At 39.0% G+C, this 13,282-nt stretch overlaps 1 protein-coding gene across 4 annotated transcripts in view; it reads right to left on the bottom strand.

The window, feature by feature from the left end:
• Positions 1–13,282, bottom strand: part of DST (dystonin) — a 315,541-nt gene that overhangs the window by 185,033 nt on the left and 117,226 nt on the right. For all 4 annotated transcript variants that reach the window (XM_050893474.1, XM_050893475.1, XM_050893476.1 and 1 more), the window contains 3 exons: positions 11,358–11,447; positions 8,371–8,448; positions 5,742–5,834 (listed from right to left, as the gene is read on the bottom strand). In XM_050893474.1, the coding sequence (XP_050749431.1) occupies positions 5,742–5,834; positions 8,371–8,448; positions 11,358–11,447 (261 nt within the window). The remainder of the gene's footprint in view (positions 1–5,741; positions 5,835–8,370; positions 8,449–11,357; positions 11,448–13,282) is intronic.

Raw genomic sequence — 13,282 nt, 5'->3', positions numbered from 1 at the left:
AATCGCAACTCCCAGGTGGAATAGTTTATCCTACAATCACTTATAGTCTGAGATTAGACAACTGGCTGTGTAGCTCCATCTTTAAATCTTTGAGAAGATCAAACCTTGAACTGTTCTAGCTATTTTAAAGCAGAGGCAGATTAAACTTCAATCCTTGGGCTCCAACACTCATGGCTCGGGCAAGACCCAGAGGCAAGCTTCAGAGCCAGCTGCCATCAGCCAGCTGCTCCCAGCAGAAAGAGGTGCCAGGAGAACGGTGAGTGAAGGCCAGACCCAGCTCTCTCAACTCCACATTGCTACCTCAGGAAAGCAGGCAGCTTATCTCTTGTATGGTGACCCCCATCACAGATTTAACAGCAGAGCAGCTGAAGCAGAGGAAGGTGCACAGGTCCCAGATGTCTCATTATTCCTATGCCTTCTGCACGTCATTTACTGGAATGGGCCACCGCAGCTGAACTGTCTCCTCCTCTGGCCACCCTGTATGAAGGCCACAGCCTTCATGACCAACGCAAGAGTGCTTCAAAATTACTACCTGCATTGCAGGCTCTGAAGATCTAACTGTGGTAAGGGGTATCACAAACTTGAGAAACAGCTGGGTGGCTGTCCTTTATCTCAGCCAAGTCATCTACAAACAAATCCACCCTTCTTACCTTCTTGCCCAACATGGGTAAAAGTTTAACTGCTGATCTGCTGGACCAAATGAACCGTCTATAGACTGCTTCAGGGCAGACTGATAAAGAACAAATTTTGCTTGAAGGCTTATGGGGAGTCAGCACCAAAAAAAAAAAAAAGTATTTGCTGGCTGACTAGAGAAATGTGAAGAGATAACACATGCTCTAAAGAGGCCTGAGACAAAGCACCCGTCTGGCCAGAGGGGGCTGGACGGTACTGTAACATCTGGACAAAAAAGTTACCAACTAGAGCCTTGAAAAGCAGCATCCTGCAAAGAGGCCTGACAGCAGGGAGGTGGGGAGGGTGGAAGGAAAAGTGTTTCACAGCAGTTCCTGAGCTGCAAAATGATGATGAAACTGAAATAGAAAAAGTCAATTGAGTCATGACTTCGAAGCTCCAGAAATTTTTTAAGGTCTGAGTTCACAAAGGCCTAACTTTGGATGCCTGAAAGTTTAAAGTTTCGGGTTCTGCTTTGTTTTGGCATGTTTTTTTCAAGCAACTGCGAATTATTCTAAATATTCAGCATTTGTTAAAGAATGTTTGTAGTGGTTTGAAAAGAAATGATCACCAATTTTCACAGAAATTATCTTACTAAAATTGTGGTTACTTACTGAGGCCAAATTCTGCTTTCATTTACAGTTGCTCATCTCCAATGTCATCAGTGAAAATGTATTGGGTGTTGGAGTACATTCAGGTATTAATTTGGATATTTATACATACAGCCTAGAATTATATAAAATACTGTAATCTGATTTAGCATGTTCTACAGGTGCCAGGAAAATAACTTACAGTAGTTATTGCATTATGAAATTGAATTTTAAAAAAGCCACGTATTATTAAAAGCATGTGAAATGCATAGATTGAAAGCTTGCCTAAATCCTAATAACATATATGTCTCAGGGATTTTCAATATCCACATGACAAATTATTTTCTAACATACTCAACTCAATAAACCACCAGATTTCCCATCCCATCTTTTCTATATCTTATACGTAATTACTTGGGACACAGAAGAATGTACAATTTCTGGACTTGTGCAGCTGCAAAAGTCAGTGGTATAACTCAGAACAACATTTATATTTATCTAATTATGGGTACCAAGTCACAAAGCCATAACCATCTCTAGACATAATTCAGATGCAAGAGAAATGTAATCCTCAAATGCGTATCATCATTTAATTTTGTTCATCTTGTCTTTCCCCTAAATCATTCCTAAATTCATTCCAGTACTCAGAAGGATTTTCTATTTTGAGGAAGTATTATCCTGCAGATAAGTGCCATGACTCAGAGAAACAAGAAGGCACAAACAACAGCCAAAAAAGATCCCTGGCATCTTGACTACCTCCCAGGTTGCAGTGTTATTAGAATACACTTAAATGATGGAGCAGAGGCAGTAACATCACACAGCAAACAGCTCCTTATACTCACTGAGAAATTAACTACTTCTGCAAATGCTGGAAAATTTAAGGGGTAGTTCAGATTAAGACACCTCAAAGTAGGTGTCTACATACTCGTGTTTACATGCTGGCTGGGTCTTGAAGAGACCACTTTAACCAGTGGAGGCAGGATTTAGCTTCCTAAACATGGGCTTCTAGAGCTCTGAGATATCCTGCTATACCCCAACTGGCCTCCAGCTGCAGGTCTAGAAGAGCATGGGTCTCTCATAGATCTGGTGTCTCATCAGAGAACTCCATATGCATGTCCTGGATACTCTAGCACACCTCAGATGTCACTCAAATGCCACCTGTCTTTAGGAAATGGCATCAAAAGCCCTGGAGATATAGTTAGTACAATGAACGGATCTTGAACAGCAATGCTTCACATCCTGAAGCAGAGACATAAGAAGAAAGTCAATTGACCATCTAGAACGTTTGAGACACTTGAAACTATCTGGGATATCTACATGGGGATAGCAGATACACCACAGGACCTAAGGAAACTTGCTTCCCACTGCATATGCTACTGGATATGCCGTGTCCTCTCAGATCACACTAAGCACCTATACTGGACAACTGAATAGCTCAGTAGGTGCTCTAGGCACCTACTGCAAGTGATCTGAATTGCTCCACCAACTTCACCCACTGTAGTGACTCGCCCTCCAGGCATCAAATCTGTTGCTAAACGTGTTTACCACCATTTAAGATGCAGTTTATCCTGCCTGATCTGTCTCTTCCCATATGATAGTGGTTTTCCCGTAAGACCTATGTCATGTTTCTTGTACTCATGTGGGCGTCTCATAAATCTCCAACACCACAGATGTTTATGTTTAGTCAAATAGAGTGAGCCTCTAGTAGCTGGTTAGTTGACTCACTCTCTAGGCTATACTAGCCGTTTAGACCAAACCTCTATCACTCAGATTATCAGATTACAGGGACAATTTAGACACTTAATGCATATGAACACAGCTCCCCATAAGCACCTGAATTTAGGTGTCTTAACTTCAAACTGAATCTCATCACAACTTTCCCAAGATCTATAGGATTACTCCATGCATAAACACAGTTATTATCATGAAGCTTCATCCCTTTGTGAAGATTCTGCTGTTAGACTTCTCTGTTCAGATTTTTCCCTCTTTCAAAATCTAAGCGAAGACAAGAAAATATGATGTGTAAGTACACACATTCTTCTGAACTTCCTTATACATTCTGAACCCGAATCGGCCATATACGGGTGTCAATGACACCAAATCGCCATATACTTCAAAAGAAGTGGCATACAGGCAAATGCCAGGCTAGCACAGCTTAGTGTGGTGTCTCTTACATAACCTTACAAACCCCTTCTGCATTCAGCGTAGGTACTGCAGCCATTAATAGCAAAAAGACAGAAAACATTTTTTTAAAAATCCTGTTCTTCGGTTATTTCATATTTACTAGTGAGGCTTAATATCTAGTCCAAGAACCACTACTCATTCTTAAAATTATTTTAACACTGATTTTTTAAGATACTATTTTGAAAAAAAAAAAGCTCACCAAGAGGGCAAACCACATCCTGGGGTGCATCAAACACAGTATAACCAGCCAGTCAAGAGAGGTGATTATCCCGCTGTATTCAGCCTTGGTGCGGCCTCACCTTGAGTACTGTGTGCAGTTCTGGGCCCCACAATTTAAGAAGGATGTGAAGGTTCTTGAATGCATCCAGAGGGCAACAAACCTGGTGAAAGGGCTGGAAGGCATGTCTTGTGAGGGGCGGCTAAGGACTTTGGGCTTGTCTAGTTTGGAGAAAAGGAGGCTGAGGGGTGATCTCATTGCTCTCTACAGCTTCCTGAGGAGGGGAAATGGACAGGGAGGTGCTGAGCTCTTCTCCCTGGGATCCAGTGATAGGACACGTGGGAATGGTTCAAAGTTGCGTCAGGGGAGGTTTATACTTGACATTAGGAAGCACTTCTTTACCGAGAAGGTGGTCAAACACTGGAACAGTCTTCCTAGAGAGATGGTCGATGCCCCAAGCCTGTCAGTGTTTAAGAGGCATTTGGACAATGCCCTTAATACCATGCTTTAACTTTTGGTCAGCCCTGAATTGGTCAGGCAGTTGGACTAGATGATTGTTGTAGGTCCCTTCCAACTGAAATAGTCTATTCTATTCTGACAGATCTGCAAGATCTGAATTGTATCGGTAGACATTTAGTTGGTAGTTATTGGAGGTCAGGACAGAGTAAGTAAGTGTGTTTCAGGTACAATTTAAATGCTTTTACATATTTCATATGGAGCTGGCTACCTTATTAGTCACCTAAATTAGTTACTTTTATATAAATGTTTTTCCTTCTCATAATTTTTTACAGCTGTAACTAGTAACGCTAACTTTCATCACTTTTTATAAAATTGTGCCAGTTGTCCTGTGCTTCAGCTGGTGAGAAAAACTAACAATTTCATCCTGCAAAAACCTACTCATCAGGTTCAGAAAGATAAAACATACATCAAGTAAAGGTTTAACTTCCACTAACAGCTTCTATTAATAAGTTGTTAATAATCTTTATTTCTTAAAACACAGCAACATTCAGTCACTGCCTAATTATGTGGGTCATGCTTAAATATATTTAAGCCCAGCCTTCTTTCTCTGTATAACCACGTGGGAGCAAAGACTGACATGACAGAGGAGAGCTGAGGGAACTTCAGGTCCTCGCTAGTGGTGAGCAGTTAGTGGCTTCTCCTTTACCCTGTGCACTGGCCTGGGCTAAGCTGTGCACCCTGTTTAGACTAGGGCCACATTAGCCCTATTCATGTCTTCTGTTCCTCATTAGGATGTGCAGAAAGGCAAATTAGATCCTAGCAGCCTTTTTGGGTTTTTTTAAGAATTTTTTTTTCCAGTCATAAATCCAGTGCAGGATACTCCTAAGTGAACCACGCTTTTTCTGTATGATCATGTAATTTTCTGATCATTTAAAATGCCTGCACAGCAGGGAGTTTATCGCTAACAATGCTGCAGTCACTAAATGGGAATTATCTGTCATCTGAATTACATCATCTACAGCCACAGCCACTGTGAAAGCCTCATTTTGAGGAGCAATTTAACACCACACACTGTAAGGCTGCATTATACTGTACACAATACCACCAGTGTACAACAACCAGAGTGCCACCTAGTGTGACCTGCATTACCATCGCTGGGGCTAAAAACAAATGCTAAAGTACTCTCAGCTCAAGGCTGAGAGTAGTGCTTGCTAAAATACTCATATCAGCAGAGAAATTCAGATCCAGAATGAAAAAAGATTTAAAACTTTTTTTTATATTTTAAAATTCAACAAAAGAATTCTGTAGAATAAAACAAGACCGGTTTGCCCAAACATTGGAAGAAATATACCACCATTGTCTTTAATGATGTTCAAAAACCAAGCTATTTTTTGTTCTTACTCCACAAAGTGGAAATTAGACAGCAAACAAACTACACCTTCAGCTTCAGTTTACATCAGCAGATAAGATACATCATCAAAACCTTCATACACACATTAGAGAAGAGACATAATCTATATTTTTGCACAGCCTATACGGAGTCCCGTCTAAGTTGACACATTCATCATAACTGTACGCAAGAATCTGATTGAAAACATACTGTCAAACAAAACTAGGCTTACCTGAAAGTGCAAAATTATGGTCCATATCAATCCCAAAGTCAATTTGGGATTCCCATCTGTTATGTCATCATTTCTAATGTTAACCAGTTTCACCTGCCATCGTGGAAAGAAAATACAGACAAAATTGAAATAAATATGCCACAAATACATGCTGCACTACACAGGCGCGACTATAAAGGATGCATTACTCACTTCCCGAGCCTAGTCTGTTGTTTTTTTTAATTCTCAAAAGCAGAAAGGAATTGCATTCTGGCTGTAAGCAGCCCGCCAGGAATTGCCCTTTCCCACCCACGCCGAGCTGAGAAGATTCCTCAGCTGTCACTACACTGGCAGATCTGCTCCCCATGCCAAATACCCTTCACCTCAGTCTGTGTCAGAGGGGGAAGGTATGGCAGAGGGGAAAGGATAACAAGAATACGATGATCTGTTACTGGTGTATCAGTCTCAGGGCAGTGCTGAGACCCAGGAAGCTACCCCTGCCTTTCCTCTTCCCCACACCTTCCTGTACCAAAGCAAGAATTCAGCAGCAGGAGAACTGGCCTGCTAAAACACAACGGTCTGGCTTGATAAAACCAGGAATTTAGTATCACATTTAAATAACCAATGGCTTAATAATGACAACAATTATTATCGCTTCGGCTGCTGTACTCATTCGCAGTGCTATAAACATGAAATGGTTAATAGGATTAAAACAAAGGCTGACATTTTTGCCACTCCAATAAACTCACATCCAGAGCGAGTTCAATAATTCTATTTTCTTTGTCATATTTTTTTATTATTACATTTAATTTCTCTATATATATTATGTATCCATATAGCCTAGCAATTAAAGATGACTCAGCTAAAAGGCATTTTATGCTTATGTTAGTGAAGTTACATGCACGTGCTTTTTAACATATACCCTGTTATCAACACTGAGCAAGTAAAGGCACATCCTTCTCTTGATCTGCAGACATAATCTTAACTATTAGGAAAAAAAAAAAAAACCAGACCAAAAACTCTCTCTCGGGAAGAGAATGAGTGTATTCCACAGTTCAAAAAATAAATTAAAAACAAATCCAAATGTTTTCCTCCCACTGCATTATAAAAACTGTGTTTGGCAAAACTCTACAAGATAGTCAACTATACCTTCTCTTTGTTTTTTTCTCTGTTTTTTGCCAAGTCAGGCTTCAAAATTATCAATATATAGGATCTCTCTGCCTTACAATCACAATAAAGCATTGTATTTGGAGGTTATACAGCCAACCTGAACAAGTTAGATCCTAAATACGGTTCAGAAACACCTAACAGGGGGCTGAAACTTTAATCAAATGCAAGTCCCACTCCCAACTTGCCAAGAAGACCAAAGCCCTACAGGCATTTTGTACAGTAGAGTACAGACATCTTCATGAAACTGCGAGGCTAAAGAGAGCGCAAAAATCCTCAGATCACAATCAACGGCTGCGTGATGGAGACCTGCGGTTCGCAACAACACCTGCACATTCATAAACATGAGGATGACCTGATCCCACATCTCCTGCGTTTTAATACACACGGTCTGTCGTGCATAAATAAGGCATGGTGCAGCACAAGTCCAGAGGTCTCGCTGCATAAAAATGCCATTGTGACTGTCGTTTCAAGCAGCCATTCATTTACTTCGTAGTTAATTTGTTCAATGGCTCACTCAGGTTAACAGGAAAAGTTTGCTTTGAACTCAGCGAAGCAGGATTGAGTTCTCGGTGTACACACATCACTGAGCGACCCGAAAGATAGTTTGCAATTTCACTCAAAATACAAAAATACGTAAGTTTTTATAACCAAATTAAGTATCTGTCTATGGTTTGCTACCTCATTTTTTTTCAAACCTTTTAAGTAGCAAATAAAATTAAAAAAAAAAAATAATCAACCAATCACAAAGCAGATTTGCAGTGTCAACTCATTTGGATGGGATGGATAAGGAGGTACAGTTTTTCCTTCTACCCATGTTTTGGACATTTTTTAATATTGCCATTTTTCAAAGGGAGAAAGCAAGAATCCTGTAAGTGTTTAAAAGAAATTTAAAAGCGGAAAGACACTCACAGCAGTGGAAAACCGCCCAGCAGTGTGGGTTTCAAGTGTTTGGCTTAAAGGAGATACAGGTGAAATTAAGCCTGAATCTTCCGCAGCCCAAGTGACTCTGCTGCCTTTCTAGGGCACCAGTTTTGCTTTCATCAGGATCAAGGCCTGAGGAAGTTTTCTCAAAACAAATATAATCAAAACAAGGAACTCCCATACAATGTTCTAATTTCTTTGAATCTGCATTTTGCACTAAAAATTAGATTGTGAACAAAACTGCATACCAGCCACTGTCTGGGCAGCGTGAAAGACAGTTAAATCTACTATAAGCAGCTCCTGAGGATCTTATCCATAATTTTCTCCTCTTTAACATCATATGCCACATGGAGTGTGTTGACGTTATTGCTCAGAGAAGGGTGCTGTAAAGTTACCTTTGCCACATCTCTCTTAATCATCTCAAGCATGAGATCAAGCCAAGCCTACACCAGCAGCTGTTATACAGCATACATAAAGACCAAGCAGGACATATTTTTTATTTATTAGCTACAGGTGACAAAATTTTCATTAATGTTTTATATTAAAATTTTCACCATACCTGGCGTTTTTTCAAATAGTCAAGTGCAATTTGGACGTTCTGGAGTCTGTGAAAACGCATCCGACCTTTTTCTCGGGGCTAAAATTGGAAAACAATAGTTGTGAGATTTTCTCATCAGACAAAAGAACAAACAGTCTGATTTAAAAGATATCATGTAAAACATTTGGAGCACTACAGTTTTAATGAAGCCAATACCTTTGGTGGAAAAGTGTGCTTTAACAATTTATTTTTTTTTAAAACTGTAGTTGAAATTCTTTAGCATACTGGATGGCAAGAGAGATCAGTGGTCCCAAACTGCAACTTTGATCCATGCAGGCTGATAGCTGTTTCCCTGTAAAGTACTATTAAGGCCAAGAGGGCTAAAAAAGGCCCTACATGAATCTACCTATAGAAACTAAACTGCAATATATTATTATAGAAGATTTACAGTATTGTTATAGAAGATTTACAGTATATTAAAGCAAAGCAAAATATAAGTAATGTCATGGACCTTTATGTTGCTCTGGTAAACTCTGTGATGGAAAAGCTTACCTCTGTATGCAACTTGATGATTTAATGTTGTTTATGTTATGACTGCATAATCATTATATTATTGATACATATTTATTTAAAGCATCTAATAAAGATAATACCTTCCTCCAAACAGCATAATACAACATATACAGCCCTAGAGTGTAAGTTTAAACTCTTAACTTGGGTAGAACATTATAAAGCGTGAAAAAACCTAACAAGTCACTCTTCTCAAAGCAAAGTCAAAACTAGCAAGAAGAAACTGTAAAATAAGCATGAGTGGAGTGTTAATGGAAACATGGCAAAACTGCATGCAGTTAGTGTAAAATCACCAAGAAGAAGAATCACACAGAAAAAGTGTACTGTACTTAGCTGTCACAGATCAGCAATGGGAAAGCAGTTAAATTTATATCATCACCATCATATCCAAATCCTTCTATTCTTCTTCCTTACTTCAGATTTTTCACAAACTTTCACAGCAAAAAAACTGAAGCAGACTATAATTGCTAGGGATCAGCCATGAATATGAGTATTTCCTCAGACAATCACTGCGAAACACACTGATAAGCCCAAGCCTTCCTCAACTGCCTTTTTTTTTTTTCCCCCTGTGGAGTATCAGATGCTTGCCAAAAGGAAACATGGGAAAATGGAGTTGAATAAGAAGCATAAACTAAAACACAAAGAATTCTAATTTCCATTATAGAACCCTCAATTTAGCCCCTTGTTTTTCACACCGATAGCCCAGGATCAAGCCCTGCAGCCCTTGCTACCGAGTAGCTTCCCCGGATGGAACAAAGGACTGCAGACCTGGAACTTGGTTTTCCACAACAAAGAGGGTATAATAAATCCCAAACTATATATTTAGGTATAGCATCTCAGAGGGGAAATATTTTTTTCAATGTACAGCTAAAATGCAGCGGTTTGAGTTATGTTATGCCCCAGAAAAAAAAGCACACAAATTCCACTGAAATCACAACTGCAGCACAACACACAGAGAGCCAAGAAGGCACTCGGGCCCTATGACAGCAAGTTGCTTTAGCAAACGCTAATAATGCAAGGTCTACAAAGGCATGATACAGCTCACTTGGACTGACAAGCACTCAGCATTTTACACTTTATAAGTAGATATTTCCCTTCCGGATGGTTAAAATACAGTGAAACAATAATTCAGCATTTGTTGCGAGAAAGATAAACCCTGCAAACAATCTATATACTTAGTAGGCACTACACAGAGCTGTCACTTATCCTCTACTTTGACTATCTGCTCTGATAAAAATAACTTACATTTGATAAATTCTAACAAATAGATCTGCACAGCTGAATTACCTCATTTCAAAATATTATCCAATATTATGTCAAATACACCATGGATGCAGTAGACTGGTGCTTCTAATTAAGACAAATCAATTTTTTGCCATTGACTTCACTAAGGAGAGCATTCAAGCCTTTGTCTAAAGTAGCTGTATATGGGCAATACCATTTGCAAGTAAAAAAAAAATCTTGGTTTAATGAAATTATGGTATTTCCCTATTTATTATTAAAAAAGATTACTTTATAACATCTTGATAATGTTGTCCAATACACATTTGCACCATGGTTTGGAACAGTTTAATGAAAGAAAACAAATAGCAATTTTGAACATTTGTGTTTTAGCTGTTCGCAAAAAGGCTGAATCAAAATTTGTCTTTACCATACCTCCATCATAAACATACATATCCTGGTTTACCAACGTGAGTTCTTTTGTCCTTTCTACAGCACACTACTGCAGCACACCAAACTAAGAATTTACATTAGCAGACACCACACTTCAAACACTACGTTAGTACAGTTATGGGGGTCGGCACCTACCCCCTTATCCTCATCCTCCACATCCTCATGCTGTTCATTTGCGCATGCTTCTGTTGAACTCACCAACCGTAAGGTCTTCAAAAAATCTCGCTCTCTTGGCTAATGAATATAACAGACAGGAGACAGGACAGCAAAAACACAAGACAGACCACAAATGAAAAGAAGAGCATGAAAAGAAGAACATAATGAAGAGAACAAATACCAAGCAAGGGAAGTAATGCTCACAAAGAAAGGAAATGACACCTGAGGAGTATGTTAGACAATTTCAGGGACATTTTATCCTTGCTATTTGTAAGTTACTCCCTTTAATGTGAAGGGATATTAAGCATCCAATACTTGTTAAAAGAAAAATTGTAAAGAAAAGGGAAGAACAGAAAAATAGCGCATTACCCTATTAAGAAAGGAAGTCTCACTGAGCACAAGAAATGAAGAGAACAGATTGCATTCCCCCACAGAATTCACAGTGGAATATTTTACCAACAGAAATACAACTTGTGTCTTTGGTATCAAGTCACAGATTATGGAAAATATCAAAGAAACCTCCAGCAGTCGATATGCAAAGAGTTAACAAACAGGGCAAATGTATATATAACAAACTGGAACCACTGCATTGTGATCTAAAAGCTTACCAAGGTGTCTCCAGAAAGGACTTCTAAAAGTGAGATCAAGTTATGTCCATCTCTTAGGTCTTCATATAGGTCATTCACATGCTTTCGAACCTGCACAGATAAATGCAAAAACTAAATATGAGATCCCCTTTTATACCTGAGAATTCACACTCATATTAACATGTATCTTTTAACATACAGATAAATCTCACATATACCTCAGCATGGCTTTTCAAATTTATTCACTTTAATCACAAATTTACAAACCCAAATTAATTGTAACAGGCAAAATTCACATTTGTCTGCACTTGCACAGTTCCATCACATTTTATTTCATTTTACCGAAAATGAAAAGAAAAATAGTATGAAGTTATGGGTAATGAATGCCTATAGCAACAAAAAAAATCAGTATTTGACAATTTAAATGATACCAGATACCCACCTATTTTGACCTAAATAATGATCACTAACAGACAACATTAGCTAGAGCCAATGAATTGTAAAAAAATACGCACAACATATATATTATCCTCAGTATGCATGTTCACTGGAGTCAGGCCAAAAGTTAATGCACTTTCTGGCCTTAAACTTATTACTAATCAAAGCATACTGTCCACCAATTAACAACACGTTTTGTCACCTCAGATTTCCCAGTACTTAGTGAGTTTTCCCAATGGCTCACATATCCACCTTATACGCCATACCAAAGAAACATGACATTAGGTTGATCTAGTGAAGGCAAGGACACGCACAGCCCTTCCCACCAGCCGTGCCAGTGGCAGAGGTTAGTGCTCCCTACAGCTCAGCAACACTCTACCACCAGCAGTCACCAACCCAACCGATCCCCTCCTGTGGTACCCCCTAATAGATGGTCAGCCTTTGCCAGCTGACCTCATTCAACTAGATCGGGTTGAGAAGGGTTGATAACCAGCAGACCCTGCAAGGCCAACCATGAGCGAGGGAGCAAATCTAATGAGAAGAGAGACAGCCAAAAGCCCTAACTTTTCTGACAAGCACAACAAAGCTGGGAGATGTCTGTCCACAGGCCAGCTTCTTGTTTCTTAGCATTAGCTTAAATATAACGTTATCTGAAATTTCTTTAACAATTTCAGCCAGCTGCTCTTTAAACATGAAACAAAGGACCTCATTTCTTGGAAACAGAGATTTTTGACATTGCCAGCCAGGACAGAGGTTGAGGGCTTTCCAGCTACAATTTAATGTCAGTTCCCTAGCGTTCCCACTGAGGCACCAGATCAGAAACTTCCTAAGCTTACAGAGGATAAAATACGACATCAGAAATTTCTTCGAAAGTTATCATCTCTGCTAGAGAGGAACTGTACTTCCAACATGAGATCTATGGGACCCTCCTCTGACTGCCAACATTTCTGTGTGTACGACAAGGGCAGCAGGAATCGACCCAGATCTTCGACTTTATATAAACAGCTCTGTTGACCTGACTTTCAGGGGAATTTCTAGATACATCCTGTTAAATAAATAACTGCCTCCATACTGGTGATTAGCTTCATAAATGCTTTTTAGTTCAGGTTTTCTTACTTCAACTTTTAAACATGAAATTACCCTGCAATCTGTTTTCACAAAGACCATCATCTTAATTGAGAATAACATCAGAGCATATTTATGCTTATGCTGAAGACTAGCCAGAACAAGTCATCTAGAAGACTGTTCTATAAGGAATTACAACTGATAATATTTTCTGAAATGTTTATACAGACTCTGCATACATGGTCAAGTTACATACCAGTACTCTCATACATATACATAGCTTTACGCACTCACACACATACACAAAATAATATAATTTTAATTTCAATTGTGATTTTTTAAAAAATCCTGTAAGCAATTAATTTAAAAAAATTTCCAAGAGAAAAATTGTCTGGTAATGTTGAAGTACTGTTAAGCTGAACAAAGAAACAGAACAGATGTTC

Source organism: Gymnogyps californianus, chromosome 3 (genome assembly GCF_018139145.2).
Source record: "Gymnogyps californianus isolate 813 chromosome 3, ASM1813914v2, whole genome shotgun sequence".
In the NCBI taxonomy this organism is placed as follows: Eukaryota; Metazoa; Chordata; class Aves; order Accipitriformes; family Cathartidae; genus Gymnogyps; species Gymnogyps californianus.
The sequence above is the reverse complement of the archived record's forward strand: the minus strand, read 5'-3'. Positions and strand labels throughout refer to the sequence as shown.